At 39.2% G+C, this 17,869-nt stretch overlaps 3 protein-coding genes across 5 annotated transcripts; all 3 read left to right on the top strand.

Moving 5' to 3' along the window:
- The first annotated feature begins 2,585 nt into the window (after window positions 1–2,585).
- On the top strand, window positions 2,586–3,295 carry LOC121883945 (complement C1q-like protein 2). The gene is made up of 3 exons (XM_042392387.1): window positions 2,586–2,667; window positions 2,779–2,913; window positions 3,009–3,295. Exons 1-3 carry the CDS (start codon window positions 2,586–2,588, stop codon window positions 3,293–3,295), a joined length of 504 nt encoding a protein of 167 aa, XP_042248321.1.
- A 3,169-nt stretch (window positions 3,296–6,464) lies between these two features.
- On the top strand, window positions 6,465–9,054 carry LOC121884798 (complement C1q-like protein 2). 2 transcript variants are annotated; one of them, XM_042393800.1, is made up of 4 exons: window positions 6,465–6,545; window positions 7,954–8,115; window positions 8,227–8,361; window positions 8,457–9,054. In XM_042393800.1, the coding sequence occupies exons 1-4, from the start codon at window positions 6,491–6,493 to the stop codon at window positions 8,741–8,743; spliced, it is 639 nt and encodes a 212-aa protein (XP_042249734.1). In that variant the 5' UTR covers window positions 6,465–6,490; the 3' UTR covers window positions 8,744–9,054. The 2 variants fall into 2 exon arrangements, with proteins under 2 accessions (XP_042249734.1, XP_042249735.1); XM_042393801.1 differs by having other exon boundaries at window positions 6,518–6,579.
- A 1,923-nt stretch (window positions 9,055–10,977) lies between these two features.
- Window positions 10,978–17,861, top strand: LOC121884358. Of its 2 annotated transcripts, none has more exons than XM_042393129.1 (9): window positions 10,978–11,081; window positions 11,797–11,863; window positions 11,963–13,582; window positions 13,658–13,797; window positions 13,906–14,110; window positions 14,230–14,334; window positions 15,440–15,627; window positions 15,934–16,075; window positions 16,163–17,861. In XM_042393129.1, exons 1-9 carry the CDS (start codon window positions 11,058–11,060, stop codon window positions 16,852–16,854), a joined length of 3,183 nt encoding a protein of 1,060 aa, XP_042249063.1. In that variant the 5' UTR covers window positions 10,978–11,057; the 3' UTR covers window positions 16,855–17,861. The 2 variants fall into 2 exon arrangements, with proteins under 2 accessions (XP_042249063.1, XP_042249062.1); XM_042393128.1 differs by having other exon boundaries at window positions 11,698–11,863.
- Window positions 17,862–17,869: the final 8 nt, after the last annotated feature.

Here is a 17,869-nt window from a genome sequence, read left to right as displayed (position 1 = left end):
ATCTCCCCCCACAAGAGGGAAAAACCTCAACTAGAGGATCAAAAGCAATAATAACATCATGTCTGGAATCCTGGTAATATTACCTGACAGTATATATCAAACTACATAAATGATTTTCTCTTGGTGCCAAAACACATATAAATAAGAGATATTGATGTATTCTCTTAACTTTTACTAATGTTCAGTAATTGCAGTTACCTCAACTATATCCTTGTAACTTGCTGATGATGTCACTGATTGTAGATTACCACCAGATGTGGGGTGTACACTACACACACATTATATATATATAGATGTATTTAGTGCTTTATAAACCAACAGCAATATCTTAAAGTCAATTCTTTGACAGACAGGAAGCCAGTGTAAAGATCTGAGAACTGGAGTGATATGATCCACTTTCTTGGTCTTAGTGAGTTAAGCTTGACCGTTAGCCTGCCACAGAGCAGGCTAGTTCTGCTAAGTTACCATGGTTACTGAGCTGGGACTCATATAAACTGCAGTGATGGAAAGGACCTCCCACTTAAATTAGCGAGGTTTATCGAAATAAGCCAGACTATCCTGTTAGCCAGCGTGATGAAACACTCCTCAGGTGACCTGAGGCTACAGTCAACACATTCTTCCTGCTCAGGTATTCAGCTTCCGAGAATAACTAGCTTTACTCGGTAGGTGATGGTCTGTTTTCATGTTGTGGAACTAAAAGAACTGGTTTTACATTCCAAACAACTCATGGCTAATTAAACTGAACAGAGTACGAACTGAGAGTACAGTGCAAGCTCAATCATCAATTGTTTGATCTCCTTCCACAAAAGGGAAAAACCTCAACTAGAGGAGCAAAAGCACTAATAACACCATGTCTGGAATCCTGGTAATATTACCTGACAATATGTATCAAACTACATAAACTTTTTTCTCTTGATGTCAAAACGTATATAGATAGAGGTATTGATGTATTCTCTTAACTTTTTCTAATGTTCAGTAATTGCAGTTACCTCAACTATATCTTTGTAACTTGCTGATGATGTCACTGATTGTATATTACCACCAGATGTGGGGTGTGCACACACACACACATATATATATATATATATATATATATATATATATATATATATATATACAGCCTTACATATATATATGTAAGGCTGTATCTGACACTTGTATTGAACTTTCCTTGAGAAAGACCAATATGTAAATGAGCTGCATTAATATAGCGCCATTCTAGTCTTTTGGCCACTCAAGGTTCTTTACACTACATGCCACATTCACCCATTCACACCCACATTCATACACTGATGGCAGGACGCTTTGACATGCGGACTGGAGGAGCTGGGAATCTTCTGATTAGCCACAGCTGCCCTGTAAGTATATACAGTATATAAATTGGGAATAAGAAGGGTGTACATCCGTCAGTCACCCCAAAAACATCTTTGTTTTTATCTTGCATTGTTATTCTGAGACAAAAATATAAGTCCAAAGGAAAAGTATATAATCCTAGTGATACGGGCAATAATTAGCATCACCTCACTTGAACCACTGACTTGCAGAAAGCTTTCTCAAATACAGCATACCCTTGAGCAGGTAATCAGTAACTGCTGATTCACTGAATCAACAATCTGAGTTAAACTCATTCCAAGTCAGAGTCAGTCTGGAACAACATAATAATTTGCTAATTAATTGGTTTCAGAACTTTAGCCAGCTGGCTCAGTTGCAGAAATGTTAATTCATGTGCATTGTCCTTATGAATACACAAATAATGAAATGAAAATAAGTCCAGCATAAATAAAGGTAAATAAAATTCAATAAATAATCATTTTTGCCATTTAAACATTTAAGTAATTAAAAAAAACAAAAAAACAAAAGAAAACTGTGCTGAAATTAATCAGAAACTCAAACATTATTTAACACACATAGAAAGCATCATTACATAATATCAACACCTGTCTTCCCAATTTCAGCGACACTACACTGGTTGCAGATATGATTCGTTTTGATTAACTTTGAAGTATGACAAGGTTTGTATCGTAACTGTACTTATCTGTAGATTTTTTAGTTCCCTGTTAACCAGAGTGCAATCATGGGGCAAAGCTAACAAATTGCAAAATGTCCTATTTTAACAAGTGTATTTAATCAATATAATATTTTAAAAGTCTTTAAACTTGCTGTATGTAGTGTTTTATTATCTCAGACACATAAAGAACTTTGTATGCTTTGCCAGTAACATGCTGTATAAGTGTCAATAATCACCTTTTGGACTTGGGTGGGTTTTCCCAACTGAGATAGTGTTTTTTTTTTAAATGGGTGTTTCCTGAAACTGGTGTCTCTTGTGTTGCACAATGTCAGGTGGAGTATAAAAGGGGGTTAGACTTGACAGAGAAAAACTGCATTGAAGCAGAGATTTCAAAACCACAAGGATGAAGAGGATTGCAGTCCTGATTCTTGCGTTCAGCTGCTGTCTATCTGAAGCACAAGCTGACGAAAACAATGACAAGGTCCATCAGTGCCCAGGATCAACATGCTGCTCTGATACCTGCTCCCTCACTTCCATAAGTCAAACCCTGGGGGCAGTGGGAGAGAAAGTGGCAAACATGGCGGAAAAAATAACATACCTGGAGGAGAAGTTGCAAAACACTGGGAAAGAAGTCCTGGAGCTGCGGAGCCTGATTGGAGGTAAAATATGGCAAATGTTTTTAATGGGTTATAACAAGGAGATATAATTCTTCCCTGATCTTTTTATCAGTTCTAACCTCTGATGTGTTTGTGGTAATTTGATGGTCTCAGGTGCACCTCAAGTGGCCTTTTCAGCAGCTCTCAGGGATTCTGGCTCTGGAAACACTGGGCCTATCTCTGCTAATACCCCACTGCAGTATAAGAAGGTCTTCTCCAACACTGGCAGTGGCTACAATCCTTCAACAGGTAGTGTGCCAGACAGAGAAAGACATAGAAGGAGAGAGAGAGAGACAGACATATAAGGACTCATTAAATGTAAACCATTCTCCTTTTTTTGACAGGCATTTTCACAGCGATGGTCAAAGGAATGTACTTCTTTCGATTCTCAATGTTCAACAACCTCGATCGTGTTTCCAACTCTGTTGTGAGCCTCATGAAGAACGGTGTGAGGCTGACATCTGTCTGGGACACATCTGGGACTGACAGCAACGACATGGGCAGCAATGCTGTGGTCATCCCCCTGGAGGTGGGAGACAACGTATATGTGGAGCTCCAGGCAAACAGGATCATCTATGATGATAGCATGAATTACAACACCTTCAGTGGTTTTCTGCTCTTCACCATGTGATTCAAACAACATGATTACAGGTCCGCCTGGCTCCTAATGCTCTTACGATAAAATAAATACATCTCATATTATTCATACTGCCAATTGGGAAGAGGATTTGTTGCACTAAAAAAAATATTCACACACAAGCCAAACTAATTATATAATGTTCGTGCAATTAGTCAAACAAACTGTGAATTAGGAAATGAAAATACAATTTTTGAAACATTTTATGAATATCTGGGTATTAATAGACAATGATTTGGTGTACTTGTACTTGGTCTGCAACAATGTTTAGGTAGGTGGTACGTGTCAAAGTAACATCCACATCAATGCCAGAACCCAAGGTTTCCCAGCAGAACATTGCCCAGGGCATCACACTACCCTTGCCTCCAGTTATCCTGTGCCGCCACCCAGTCAACAGCGTGTGCCACCCAGCCAGGTATAATATTATTTTGCACCATTACTTCAAAAGATAAAAAAACATCTGGATAGGTGGAAAGCAATTAACCTCATGCTTTGGGGCAAGATAAATACTATTAAGATGGTGGTTGCCTCGCAATTTAACTATATCTCAATGACGTTTCCAACTGATTATACCAGATAAGATATTGAAACAATATAATCAAATAATTACTTATAGAATGGGAAAAGGCTGAGGATTAACATTAAAAAATATGTGTGCTCCTAGGGAAAGGGGATGATTGGCATTTCCAAATATAGAACTATACAATTTAGCATTTGAAATGGCCAAGTTGGCTAGACACTAGGCAGAAACTTCCTCAAGCTCCGGTCTGTTTGAGGGTTCTGCGCAGTATCTTAGCTGTTCCTAGGACTGCGCTCTTCTGGACAGAGACCTCAGATGTTGTACCTGGAATCTGCTGGAGCCACTCTACCAGTTTGTGTTTCACAGCCCCTGGTGCTCCAATTACCACTGGCACCACTGTTGCCTTTACTCCCCTCATCTTTTCTAGCTCCTCTTTCAGCCCTTGGTATTTTTCAAACTTCTCGTGTTCTTTCTTCCTGATGTTGCTGTCGCTCGGGATTGCTACGTCTATCACTACTGCCTTCTTCTGTTGTTTGTCAATCAACACGATGTCCAGTTGGTTAGCCATCACCAGTTTGTCAGTCTGGATCTTGGCTTGGTCATTCTCAACCAGCTTAGGAGGTGTCTTCCATTGTGACCTCGGGACCTCCAGCCCATACTCGGTGCAGATGTTCCTGTACACTATGCCAGCCACTTGGTCATGGTGTTCCATGTATGCTGTTCTTGCCTTCATCTTACACCCTGCTATTATGTGCTGAACTGTCTCAGGAGCATCTTTGCACAGCCTGCACCTGGGGTCCTGTCTGGTGTGGTGGCCTCTATTGATCTTGTACTAAGTGCCTGTTCTTGTGCTGCCATGATTAGTGCCTCTGTGCTGTCTTTCAATCCAGCCTTTTCCAGCCACTGGTTTGTCCCTCCATGACGATTCAATCCCCACATCCGGCTGGATGAGTCTGGGGGAAGTAAAGAGCAGCGCTTGTCCCTGTTCATGATTTTATCTTTATTTGTTAATAAATGAGCATTCAATAGTATTGCCCTTCAGATTAGTGTGGCTATATTATCACTGGCTAGATAATATCAGATGTATAATTAAAATTACAGTGTCAGCAACTTAAGAGAACCAACTTACCAGCATTATCATACTCTTTGACACATTTTCTCTTTCACAAAATGTCCATTAACAAGCGTCAATGAAAGTTAAAAATTAAGTTGCAGTTGGAGATAAAGAAACTGGGGAAGGATATGAATACAGTGGATACCGGTTAGTGATCACGTCTGTCCGGATCAAATATCACTATAATATCATAACCTTTTGTCTTTATTTCTCATGCAGAATACCATCTAATTGACATTTGGAGATTTATTACTCTACATGAATATAGACTTACTGAATTTTACTGACTGTTTCAAAATACAGTACAGCTGTTTCAAACACATTGTGAGCATTTTTGAAGCCGCAGGTTCTGACTTTTGCCAATGACATGTTCCTTCTTTTCCCCGGCGGCAGAACAGGTGATGAGAGCGGTGAATTTTGCTTACTATAAAGGAGTTAATACTGTATACATTTAAACACAGCAGAAGGACATGGTTTGGCCTTTATTTCGTTTTCTTTTTGTCTTCACAGCTTGAACAAAATAAGTGAATGAATAAATAAATAACTTCAAAATAACGCTGGCACACTTTTATTTCTTAAATTATAAACGCTAGACTTTTAAATAAAAGGGTCTAGTCCAATACAGGAGTAAACACGAATAAAATGGGGATTTACTTAAGTATTTTTGTAAAAGTCCCTCACGGTTCTTCTATTTTATGTTTCCTGAACACAGACAAGTGATGCGAGTGTGAAAAGACACTTGATGGAGCCGTCTTTTGAGTCTGTTTCTGTCTGTCTGACATTCTTTGACATGCAGCTATGTTAAGGCATGGCAAGGCGGGGCATGTTTATTTGTATAGCACATTTCAACAACAAGGAAATTCAAAGTGCATTACATAGAGCATAAAAGGCATTAAAACAGAAAATAAAAGCAACACAAGTAAAAAGACATATAAAAACAATTAAAAAGTGTTAAATTTGGAAATAAAAAAGAAGCTAAAAGGGAATAAGACAGATAAAACAAGAGAATAAAAGTAACAGTGCAGTGTAATACATTAACCCTCAATGTGGTTTAATGAAAGGCAGCCGCAAACAGAAAAGTCTTCAGCTGCGATTTAAAAGAACTGAGGGTCGCAGCAGATCTACAGTTTTCTGGGAGTTTGTTCCAGATATTTGGAGCATAAAAACTGAAAGCTGCTTCACCATGTTTAGTTTTTACTCTGGGAGACAGAAAGCAGACCTGTCCCAGACCACCTGAGAGGTCTAGATGGTTCATAATGTAGCAGCAGATCAGAGATGTATTTAGTGCTTTATAAACCAACAGCAATATCTTAAAGTCAATTCTTTGACAGACAGGAAGCCAGTGTAAAGATCTGAGAACTGGAGTGATATGATCCACTTTCTTGGTCTTAGTGAGTTAAGCTTGACCGTTAGCCTGCCACAGAGCAGGCTAGTTCTGCTAAGTTACCATGGTTACTGAGCTGGGACTCATATAAGCTGCAGTGATGGAAAGGACCTCCCACTTAAATTAGCGAGGTTTATCGAAATAAGCCAGACTATCCTGTTAGCCAGCGTGATGAAACACTCCTCAGGTGACCTGAGGCTACAGTCAACACATTCTTCCTGCTCAGGTATTCAGCTTCCGAGAATAACTAGCTTTACTCGGTAGGTGATGGTCTGTTTTCATGTTGTGGAATTAAAAGAACTGGTTTTACATTCCAAACAACTCATGGCTAATTAACGAGTACGAACTGAGAGTACAGTGCAAGCTCAATTATCCATTGTTTGATCTCCTTTCACAAAAGGGAAAAACCTCAATTAGAGGAGCAAAAGCACTAATAACATCATGTCTGTGAATCCTGGTAATATTACCTGACAATATGTATCAAACTACATGAACTTTTTTCTCTTGATGTCAAAACGTATATAGATAGAGGTATTGATGTATTCTCTTAACTTTTTCTAATGTTCAGTAATTGCAGTTACCTCAACTATATCTTTGTAACTTGCTGATGATGTCACTGATTGTACATTACCACCAGATGTGGGGTGTGCACACACACACACACACACATATATATATATATATATATATATATATATATATATATATATATATATGAAAGGCTGTATCTGTATCTGACACTTGTATTGAACTTTCCTTGAGAAAGACCAATATGTAAATGGTAAATGGGCTGCATTTATAGTCTTTCAGTCACTCAAGGTGCTTTACACTACATGCCACATTCACCCATTCACACCCACATTCATACGCGTTCATCCACAGTCATCATTTTTGCCATATGAGTATTCACACTAGGAACACTATCAGTATCAATCAACATGAAAACAAGTACAACCAAAACATTTAAGTAATTTAAAAAAACATTAGAAAACTGTCCTGAAATAAACCAGAAACTCAAACATTATTTAACGCACATAGAAAGCATCATTATATAATATCAACACCTGTCTTCCCAATTTCAGCGACACTACACTGGTTGCAGATATGATACGTTTTGATTAACTTTAAAGTATGACAAGGTTTGTATCGTAAAACGTACTTATCTGTAGATTTTTTAGTTCCCTGTTAACCAGAGTGCAGTCATGGGGCAAAGCTAACAAATTGCAAAATGTCCTATTTTAACAAGTGTATTTAATCAATATCATATTTTAAAAGTCTTTAAACTTGCTGTATGCAGTGTTTTATTATCTCAGACACATAAAGAACTTTGTAAACTTTGCCAGTAACATGCTGTATAAGTGTCATTAATCACCTTTTGGACTTGGGTAGGTTTTCCCAACTGAGATAGTGTTTTCTTTTTTAAATGGGCGTTTCCTGTAACCGGTGTTTCTTGTGTTGCACAGTGTCAGGTGGAGTATAAAAGGGGGGTAGACTTGAAAGAGGAAAACTACATTGAAGCAGAGATTTCAAAACTGCAAGGATGATGAGAGTGTCAGTCCTGATTCTTGCGTTCAGCTGCTGGCTATGTGAAGCACAAGCCGACAAAAACAATGACAAGGTCTCTCTGTACCCAGGATCAACCAGCTGCTCTGATACCTGCTCCCTCACTTCCATAAGTCAAACCCTGGGGGCAGTGGGAGAGAAAGTAGCAAACATGGTGGGAAAAATAACACACCTGGAGGAGAAGTTGCAAAACACTGGGAAAGAAGTCCTGGAGCTGCGGAGCCTGATTGAAGGTAAAATATGGCAAATGTTTTTAGTGGGTTATAACAAGGAGATATAATTCTTCCCTGATCTTTTTATCAGTTCTAACCTCTGATGTGTTTGTGGTAATTTGATGGTCTCAGGTGCACCTCAAGTGGCCTTTTCAGCAGCTCTCAGGGATTCTGGCTTTGGAAACACTGGGCCTATCTCTGCTAATACCCCACTGCAGTATAAGAAGGTCTTCTCCAACACTGGCAGTGGCTACAATCCTTCAACAGGTAGTGTGCCAGACAGAGAAAGACATAGAAGGAGAGAGAGAGAGACAGACATATAAGGACTCATTAAATGTAAACCATTCTCCTTTTTTTGACAGGCATTTTCACAGCGATGGTCAAAGGAATGTACTTCTTTCGATTCTCGATGTTCAACAACATCAATCCTCATGCCAACTCTGTTGTGAGCCTCATGAAGAACGGTGTGAGGCTGACATCTGTCTGGGACACATCTGGGACTGACAGCAACGACATGGGCAGCAATGCTGCGGTCATCCCCCTGGACGTGGGAGATAACGTATATGTGGAGCTCCAGGCACACAGGATCATCTATGATGATAGCATGAATTACAACACCTTCAGTGGTTTTCTGCTCTTCACCATGTGATTCAAACAACATGATTTCAGGTCTGCCTGGCTCCTAATGCTCTTACGATAAAATAAATACATCTCATATTATTCATACTGCCAAATGGGAAGAGGATTTGTGGCACTAAAAAAAATATTCACACACAAGCCAAACTAATTATATAATGTTCGTGCAATTAGTCAAACAAACTGTTTGAAATATTTTATGAATATCTGGGTATTAATAGACAATTGTGAAAAAATGTGATTTCATGTAGAAATGTTTCTTGTGAAGTTATACAAAAAGTAACTAAGTGTGGTTATGTGTACTGAGGGTAAAAAATGCACATAAAGAAGGTATAATTCAACATAGTCAATAGATAATAAATACAATAAAATCCACAAATACTGTTGCCTGTGAGTTTTTTTTATAACTGCATTTTCTGTGTTGCAAGAATAGTAGGCTTTACAGATATTAATCTACCCTTGAACAATGAAGAAAAACAACTATTATGTAAGCCAATGAGGCAATTTACTAAGATGGCTGGCACCTTTCATCTCTGCCTGGAACATTTACATAGTGTACACATCTAGACACACTGAAAATTACAAGAGGGGTTAAGTTTACTGTGGATCATGTCAGCTGTCCTGAGGTGAAGGTCTATGTCATGCATGCCAACGACAATCCTTGGATATTACGTAAAAAATGTTAAAATATGTGTTCACATGATTTGTAGACAGATTGTCTCTTTTTTTTTTTTTACAATTGATAGAACAGCAATTTCAATATGATTGTGGTCTTTTGTCCCATCAATGCAGTGGATGATGAGAAAATTAGATTAATGTTATTCATCTTCATCTTGTCCGACAAGTCAAACTTTTAGGTTTATTTTATTTTCACATTTTTTGACAAGCCAGTTATCAAGAAATTGGCAATATTGTCCACAGATTTGACAAGATACATGATAAGCCCATGGATGTATTATTGGCCTACACCAATCAGCCACAACATTAAAACCACCTGCCTAATATTGTGTAGGTTCCCCTCGTTCCGCCAATACAGATGACCTATCAAGGCATGGACTCCTCCAACGTCTAAAGATGTCCTCTGGTATTTGGCACCAAGACGTTAGCAGCAGATCATTTAAGACCTGTAAGTTGCAAGGTGGGGCCTCCGTGGATTGGACATGTTTTTCCAGCACATCCCACAGATGCTTGATTGGATTGAGATCTGGGGAATTTGGAAGCCAAGGCAACACCTTGAACTCTGTCATTTTCCTCAAACCATTCCTGAAAATTTTTTGCAGTGTGGCAGGGTGTATTATCCTGCTGAAAGAGGCCACTGCCATCAGGGAATACCGTTGCCATGAAGGGGTGTTCTTGGTCTGCAACAATGTTTAGGTAGGTGGTATGTGTCAAAGTAACATCCAAATCAATGCCAGGTTTCCCAGCAGAACATTGCCCAGAGCATCACACTACCCTTGCCTGATTGCCTTCTTCCCATAGTGCATCCTGGCGCCATCTCTTCCCCAGGTAACCCCACCCAAAACCAGAAACCACCTAACCAGTTATCCTGTGCCGCCACCCAGTTGACAGCATGTGCCACCCAGCCAGGTATAATATTATTTTGCACCATTACTTCAAAAGATAAAAAAACAATCTGGATAGGTGGAAAGCAATTAACCTCATGCTTTGGGGCAAGATAAATATCTTTATCAGATAAGTTGAAACAATATAATCAAAAAGTTAAAGATTACTTATGGGAATGGGAAAAGGCTGAGGATTAACTTTAAAAAAAAGTGCACCCCTAGGTAAAGGGGAGGATTGGCACTTCCGAATATAGACCTATACTATTTAGCAATTGAAATGGACAAGTTGGCTAGACACTAGGCAGAACCACTGACTGTATATGTCTATATATATATATTTATATACAGTTAATGGACAGAACCAAGGGGCATTCCCATATAGCGTGTAAGAATGTGAAAAACCTCCTTACATTGCCCGCAGTTACTATTTTGAATCAGATCCATTTTATATAGCTTGAGTGGGGTGAAATAATATTTATACAATCTTATACTGAATGGATTTGCTTCCAACATCTCTTCTAACATCTCACTGTCAGTGGTTTTAATGTTGTGGCTGATAGGTGTAAGTCTTATTATACATCTATGGATAAACCTTTTAAAATAAAGGCCCGATTCCATACAGGCATTGTGGTGAACAACTGCATTAATTGGGTCCTTGTAAGCTATCGCGCATGCGCACTTCAATTACAGTTGCAATCAGACTGCAGAGAGTTTTGCGTGCAGCAACACTTAAAACTACATTTTTAATGGAAGTTGAGCCACTGGATGCTTCAAAGCATCATGGTCAAAGTAAGTGATTATAAACTAGACTAACATCTCATCAGAGCTGCAGTCCTCAGTGCTAAACATGTCATTTCAAAGCGCTTTTATACTTTGTTGTAGTTAGCGTTAGCTGTTCCCATGTATGCGGACGGAATAGCTAGCATTAATGTTGACAATTAAGCCAAAAAGTCTTCAGTTGACACAAGGTTCAAAGCCATAATATACAATGTCTCTCTAAGATTTTTACAATGTACCTAGTTTTTATTTGTTCATGCCACTGACTGTGGTTCATACTGATAACAGAACCGTGAATGACTGTAATAAACGTCGTTGTCTGCAACAACAACAAACTAAGGTTTTCTAATTATTATGTTATGCATCACTAAACAATCTTTGCAACACAAAGCTGGCATTCCTCTGGAAGACATCATGAAGCACGTTTAATGTTTTGTCAAATCTTTGTTATATTTTATTTCATATATTTTGTTAATTGTATTTTTTTCCTTTCCTCATGTTATAATTGTAGAAATGCTATATGTGTGCAGAGCAATGTCTGTATTTCCTCTGTTGAGCTTATTCCAGTAAAGTTGTTTTTAAAAATGTCCTAAAGTTGTAATACAAGTAAAACATTGCTATTTTACAGATCCACCAATCAATAGTTAAACCTGGGGGCCAGTTCGAAATACAGTGCTCAAATATCAGCAAGACTTTGTTTCACTGCCTTCTGTGTCCCAAATTCAAGCCAACTACCAGCAAGAAGATCCAGAGACACATGGATTGCCATATCAGCACTGCATTGCATGTTAAAGGTAAGTCGACTGTCTTAGCTGTAGAACTTACATATATTTATTGATTATTTAATATTGTAGTTAAGGTTGTAGTTACTGTTGCTCTGTGTCCTCTTGCAGATAACATCATCTGCAGATGCAATCAGCCATGCAGACTCACGGGTCATTATCATTGCCCCTACTGTGAAAAAACAATCATACGGAGGGAAGATATGGAAAGCCATGCGCTCGGATGTCAAAATAAACCTCCTCCATCACTCACATTGGAACCACTCTTATTGCCATCACTACTCTGCACTGCTGCTTCCCAGGAGATTTCAAGATGCCCTTCTTCAGCGACAACATCGGCAGCAGTACCCCCTTCTCCACCTGCAAAATCACCAGAACCCCCACATGCTACATCGGCAGTGCCCCTTTCTCCATCTGTGACATCAGTAGTTGCCCCTTCTCCATCTGTGACAACAGCAGTACCCCCTCCTCCAGCTACGACATCAGCACTACCCCCTTCTCCAGCTACGACACTGGCAGTACCCAACTCAGAGCCTCACCCAAGCCTGTTGAATCTGCTGGAGGAGCCTATGGAGTGTAATACATCAGTAGTAGAGCAAGACCATTGTTATACGCTTCCACCCTCAGTTTCTCTCCACTCCCCTGTAGCTTCACCAGTATCCAGCGATATCCCCGCAGCTTCACAACCAGAGGCCTCGAGCACAGATGCTCGTTCACCCGAGGGCTCAGTTAAGGATGCTGCATCGTATCCTGACACAATGACGCTGCCGTCTTACGGTATCAGAAGTTTAAGATTAGTGCGGTGCCCTCACTGCTCGCTTCGTCTTTACAAGAAAAACCTGGGTGCCCACATAAAGAGGAAGCATGGGGGGCTAAAGGATATTACTGCTGCTTCACATCTTAAAAACGTGTGTGTTGATGAAACACGTGGAATATTTGCTGTCCAAAGAGTTGCTCATGGGTTCTCTGTGCCGATACATGTACAGCGCAAAACATGGGGAAAACATCATCAGATAAAATGTGGGTTGGAGGAATGTCACAAGTACCAGTTGCTTGCAAAGCAGAGTGGGCTAATTTACAGCTTGTGTGAGCACATTCGATCGCTGGATTACTGCACCAAGATTGCTTGCGAGGAGTTTCTTAATCCGGAGGTTCTTGAGGAATTGGTGTCTCTGCATATTGTCGAAGAATCTATGATGGCAACCTGCAAATTGAGGCAAAAAGGAGCAGAGAAAGACCATGTGCCTTTTTCTGTGTTGGTGGATTTGGGAGGTTCCACACATCAACTTTGTCTCTCTGTGCATGAGCCCAAAATACGCAGTTTCTCCTCCTTTGGGAGAGTTATAGTCACTTATAACTTGAAAAAACAAACCTGGCATTGCCCCTGTACCAACCCTCGTAAATCATGTCCACACAAGAGCATCGGTAAGTGGCACGTGTTTCAAACTAGGAAAGACCTCCTGCCCGCTTCAACGCAAGAGACATTTCAGTCTCACAGTAATCCTGCTACCACAGAGCTGGAGAGAAGTGTGAGATACACTTATGCAGAGAAGAAAATACCTGCAACTCTTCCTGGAGATGCCACTGCACCAAGAGCACTGACAGATTATCCTGCATGTTTGATTCCTACTGAAGAAACATGCAAGCTCTGTCAAGGCCATCCCAGATTAGAAGATGGATTTCTCATCACAGACAAAGCTACAATAGTCAGCATGAATGGTGTAAATCACAGTAAGTAAAATACATCATGGACTGACCACGTACTGCTGATTCGATGTCCTGATTTTATTCTTCTACTCACTGCAGACATCTCGACTTACAATAAAAGATGCCCTAAATGCCACATGGACTACCGGTACCAGGAATGGCGAGATGGTCTTCACAACTTTAATGATCATGTCATCTTGACTCTAGAGCTTTGCCTCTATATGCGATACAACCTACAGGTGTGTATATAGCAATGTGTATTTATCACACTGCACTTTTATATCTTTCTGTACTTGCATACATGTAAGAAAGAAAAATCTATATAATCCCTTTGTTTTTCTTTACAGAATCATGTGTCGGTGTCCAGACTGATCAGCTGTTTGGAGAGTTTTCGGGGCCAAAAGTTTCCCGCGATCAACATCATTTTTCAAGCCTATTGTCACTTCGAGGCTTTGAACAACACAGAGTACAGTTACTCCTGCGTAAACTGTGGCTTTTCCCCTGCTGTTGTCATGATGGACATCCACAGAAACAGAGTCTCCAAACTGGAGGGTAAGTTATTAGCGATTGAGAATAAGAAATTAAAATATTTATTTATTTATTTATTATTTATTTTTGTAATTTAAATCGAAAATGGTTTCTGTATTTATCCGATGTGTCTGTGAATGTAGTGAGTGAATTGGAAACACCTCCTGAAGACTTTGATGGACAACACAACATAGAGGACTTCTGGGACTCTGTACATCTGGAAATGATCAGTCAAGGCTTTTTTCCCAGTAAGTAAAGAGTTAAATCCTTCTGTATGTTGCTATGTCTGTTTATTCTGCTAAACCACTAGTTGAACTTCAAAGATGACCAGATCGATCATTCTTAATTCAACAGTTAATTGTGATTGAAATCATGTTGTAGTGTCAGAGGCCTTTAGAGCACACGAAGGAGACAATGTCAAAAACATATTTTCTGTTCATAGCTGCAGAAGATTGAATGTTATTTGCCCAAACTTTCAAACTGTATAAAGTAACTGTTTGCATTGATTCATCTTTTTTACAAACACAAACTCTTTATAAAAACAGATGCATGGAGTGCTGGTGCTCTTCAGTTTGGGGATCCTGCTAATTTAGAGTTATTAAAAAGATCTGAGGCCCACAAGAAGGTAAAAAATTTAAAAAGCCTTTAATACTTCATGGCTACTTAGTCATAGTTAAAAACATACCTACTCGTTTTAGCCATTAAGGACTTCGTCAGGGCAAGTACTCTAGAGTGCCCCAGGTATTTTCACTAACTCTAAACACAAACTCTTATATCATTAATTTATAGTCTGGTTACAATTAGTCAACTCCAGTGTGCATAGATACATATTTTCCTTTCGTAGTGAAAAAAATAACATACTCATATAAGCCACTGAGGTGCGAACGGGTAAACTTGTTTCAGACGTGTGCTCTGAGCCAAACAATAAACCAGTGTCCAATGCACTGTATGTCTTTGGATTAGGTGATCTGTTTATTCAAAGTTCAGCATACACACGATCACCTTAACATAAGTAGATAACAGCATTGTCCATATTTATTCACGTTGATGTTTCCGTTGAACAAACACAGATTCAAATGTCGGCCAAGCCGACACGATGCCACACTGACACGGTCAAAACGGTTTGCTTCCCCATCTGCACACCTGATTCTCATCACCTTTGCTATATGCACTTACTGCATTGATGCTCCACACTGTGTCCAATGTGAGAACTGCATGTGTATACATATAATCACATTGTGGTTTAGGTAAGGATAATATAAGACAAACAAAAAAATAACATTGTGGCTCTAACACTTTTTTCAATTTTCCATCGGAAATGCACTTATGACCTTGTTCTTACTTTTTTTTTAGACTCTTCAACAAATCCGTTTTTGGTTCGTCCATCTTATGAACGCTGGGCTCCTTGGATTGGGAAGGAAACCCGCAAATCCGATAGTGTCCTCAACACCGAATTCAAAAAGATGCCCACATCTGAGACTGCGGGAGAACTAAGTAGTGTAACTGCAGACCGTCTTTGTGAGGATTTGCTCAAACAAAATGTAGGTTATTAATAAAAATAAGCCTTATTTATTTGGCCTAAGCTTTCTTTTTTATGTAAAGTCAGAATAACCACAAAAAATGTTCTTTTTGTGTAGTTTTTTATAATCCAAATCCGTGTGTTGATTTGCCTTTTTTAATCAGGGAATGGTCAAACTGATCTCACAGTAAGAAGGTGAACATGCTCACCCTCTCTCTGTTCATGTCTTGTGTCTTTCAAGAGATGTTACAATAAATGCGTTGCTAAGAATGATCATTTTAATTTTAACTTGAATTCTTGGTGAACACTTCTGTTTCATGTCTCCCAGGAAGCAACTCTCCGAAGTCTGTGCAAAAGTTCCAGTGTTGACTCTAGTGGATCTCGTGCAGATCTCATCTTCCGGCTGAGGGAGAAAGTGAAGAATCAACAGACTTATGTCAAAGTGCATCAATCTATCTGGGGTACCTCTGGTAAGTATGAATTAAATGTAACTGTGAAAAACATAAGTCTGAAAAGAAAAGAGACAATAAATTTCCTCTTTTTTCTCCCCTTTACAGGTGGATGGTGTGTAGTTTCTTGCCCCCATGGCATCGTTTACAGTCTGAAATTCAACTTGCAGACAGAAAGTCCAAGAGATTTTGCTGACCTTCTCCTGTCATGGAAACATTTCCCAAATGTCTGCCTGTATGACTCAGCACATGGTTTAGCAACACACACAAACTCACGAGTTCCTGACAACCCCCCTTTTCATCCACATGAAGGAAAACCAGCTGCTCCGACATCAAAGAACTTGGCTAAAGCAGTTCATCGGAAACTGAAGGTGCCCCTGCCATGGCTCAGAGAAAAACTTGAGCATTCAGAAGAAAATGCACATCCGGTAACTGGATCAAGCCACCATTACGCACTTCACGACAGACTTCACCAGGGTAACACAAAAGACCCACATGATGTGTTGCGAAGGGTTAATCTGGTACCAGAACTCCAGGACTGTGTTAACAGTAAGCTGGTGAAGCGGCTGTTTACTTACATGAGAAAAAACAATTATTTCCTGAACAGCGTGGCACCTTCCACACACATGTTCATAATGAGAAACATGATCGAACACAGGAACGTGTGTTGTAACTCACAGCTTCTGGAAACGCAGTTAAAACGAATTCAGCAACTCCAACCCTCGGACCCCACTGCCATGTCCGACACGGGTCAGACCGCCACGGATGACTCCCATTGCCAATCACATGGAACAACTTAATTTTCTGAAAGGATAAGGCAAGCTGATTCGTTTGTACTGAAGATATGAATCACACATACACAAATATGTTGTTATTTTTTTGAAAACGCTAATTTCCTAAAACAGCTGGTTACTGTTATACTTAAACAGGAGTAAATAGTGCGTTTCTTGGAATATTTTCAGTTGTGGATTTGATGTGCTAGAGAGTATTATTGTACTAATAAACTACCTACCATACAGTCTATCAGGCTTAGGTTACACAGACAACACTTGTGAGGAGAAATTCATTTTTTGGTTTTGGTCATTATGTGTGATTCGCAGGCAAGAAAAATATAGAATATTTTCTTTTTTTCCTGCTATGAGTTTGAGTTTGATATTCCACTAAAACTTGTTTTTAGTTTGTGTCAGTATTACAACTTGAAGCCTCTGTACACTGATGGTTTGAGTGTATCTTTTGATACTGGTAGAGATCTCCTACAGTTTGGACAGCCGGTAATTTTTTGCACATTTTGTTGTCATCTGAATATTTCGTGAGATACACTGTTGAAACGAAAAAAACAATAGCTTTGTCGTTTTCTTAAGATTTGTTTTACTGAGAATATTTTTCAAAAAACATCTCGTCCTTTTACCCAACAACAGCTTAAAAAACATGCTCTTCATCAAACAGCATAATTTAAGGCATGTGTGCTTTTTAAAACACATATCTGTTTATTCATATTTTGCGAGGTGGCAGGTTTGGAAAGACAAAGGTAAAATAATTCACACATGAGCCAAAATAAGAATGCGTTTTTTTTGGTTTTAGCTGGAACAACTGCTCACTAAAACAAGAAATGAAAATGCAGTTTGTTAAAGACAATGTATAACCACATCTTGGTCCCATGAAGAAATATCAACCTTTATCTATATACTCTGTAACAATATTCATCTGTAGTTTTTGTACAATAATACACGTAGAAATATATCCAGCCACAGTACAGAATGTCCAGCTTTGTCCCTTTTTTTGAATTAAAATAAGAATCTACAACAAACTGTTCAA

Source organism: Thunnus maccoyii, chromosome 18 (assembly GCF_910596095.1).
Source record: "Thunnus maccoyii chromosome 18, fThuMac1.1, whole genome shotgun sequence".
Lineage (NCBI taxonomy): Eukaryota > Metazoa > Chordata > Actinopteri > Scombriformes > Scombridae > Thunnus > Thunnus maccoyii.
The sequence above is the reverse complement of the archived record's forward strand: the minus strand, read 5'-3'. Positions and strand labels throughout refer to the sequence as shown.

Bases quoted from the DNA above. Each gene is read 5' to 3' on its own strand.
- LOC121883945 (XM_042392387.1), top strand. From the start codon at position 2,586: ATGGCGGAAAAAATAACATACCTGGAGGAGAAGTTGCAAAACACTGGG. The intron at 2,668-2,778 runs GTAAAATATGGC...TGATGGTCTCAG, and splicing joins GCTGCGGAGCCTGATTGGAG to GTGCACCTCAAGTGGCCTTT. The intron at 2,914-3,008 runs GTAGTGTGCCAG...TTTTTTTGACAG, and splicing joins TGGCTACAATCCTTCAACAG to GCATTTTCACAGCGATGGTC.
- LOC121884798 (XM_042393800.1), top strand. From the start codon at position 6,491: ATGAAACACTCCTCAGGTGACCTGAGGCTACAGTCAACACATTCTTCC. The intron at 8,116-8,226 runs GTAAAATATGGC...TGATGGTCTCAG, and splicing joins GCTGCGGAGCCTGATTGAAG to GTGCACCTCAAGTGGCCTTT. The intron at 8,362-8,456 runs GTAGTGTGCCAG...TTTTTTTGACAG, and splicing joins TGGCTACAATCCTTCAACAG to GCATTTTCACAGCGATGGTC.
- LOC121884358 (XM_042393128.1), top strand. From the start codon at position 11,058: ATGCTTCAAAGCATCATGGTCAAA. The intron at 14,335-15,439 runs GTAAGTAAAGAG...CTTTTTTTTTAG, and splicing joins CAGTCAAGGCTTTTTTCCCA to ACTCTTCAACAAATCCGTTT. The intron at 16,076-16,162 runs GTAAGTATGAAT...TCCCCTTTACAG, and splicing joins ATCTATCTGGGGTACCTCTG to GTGGATGGTGTGTAGTTTCT.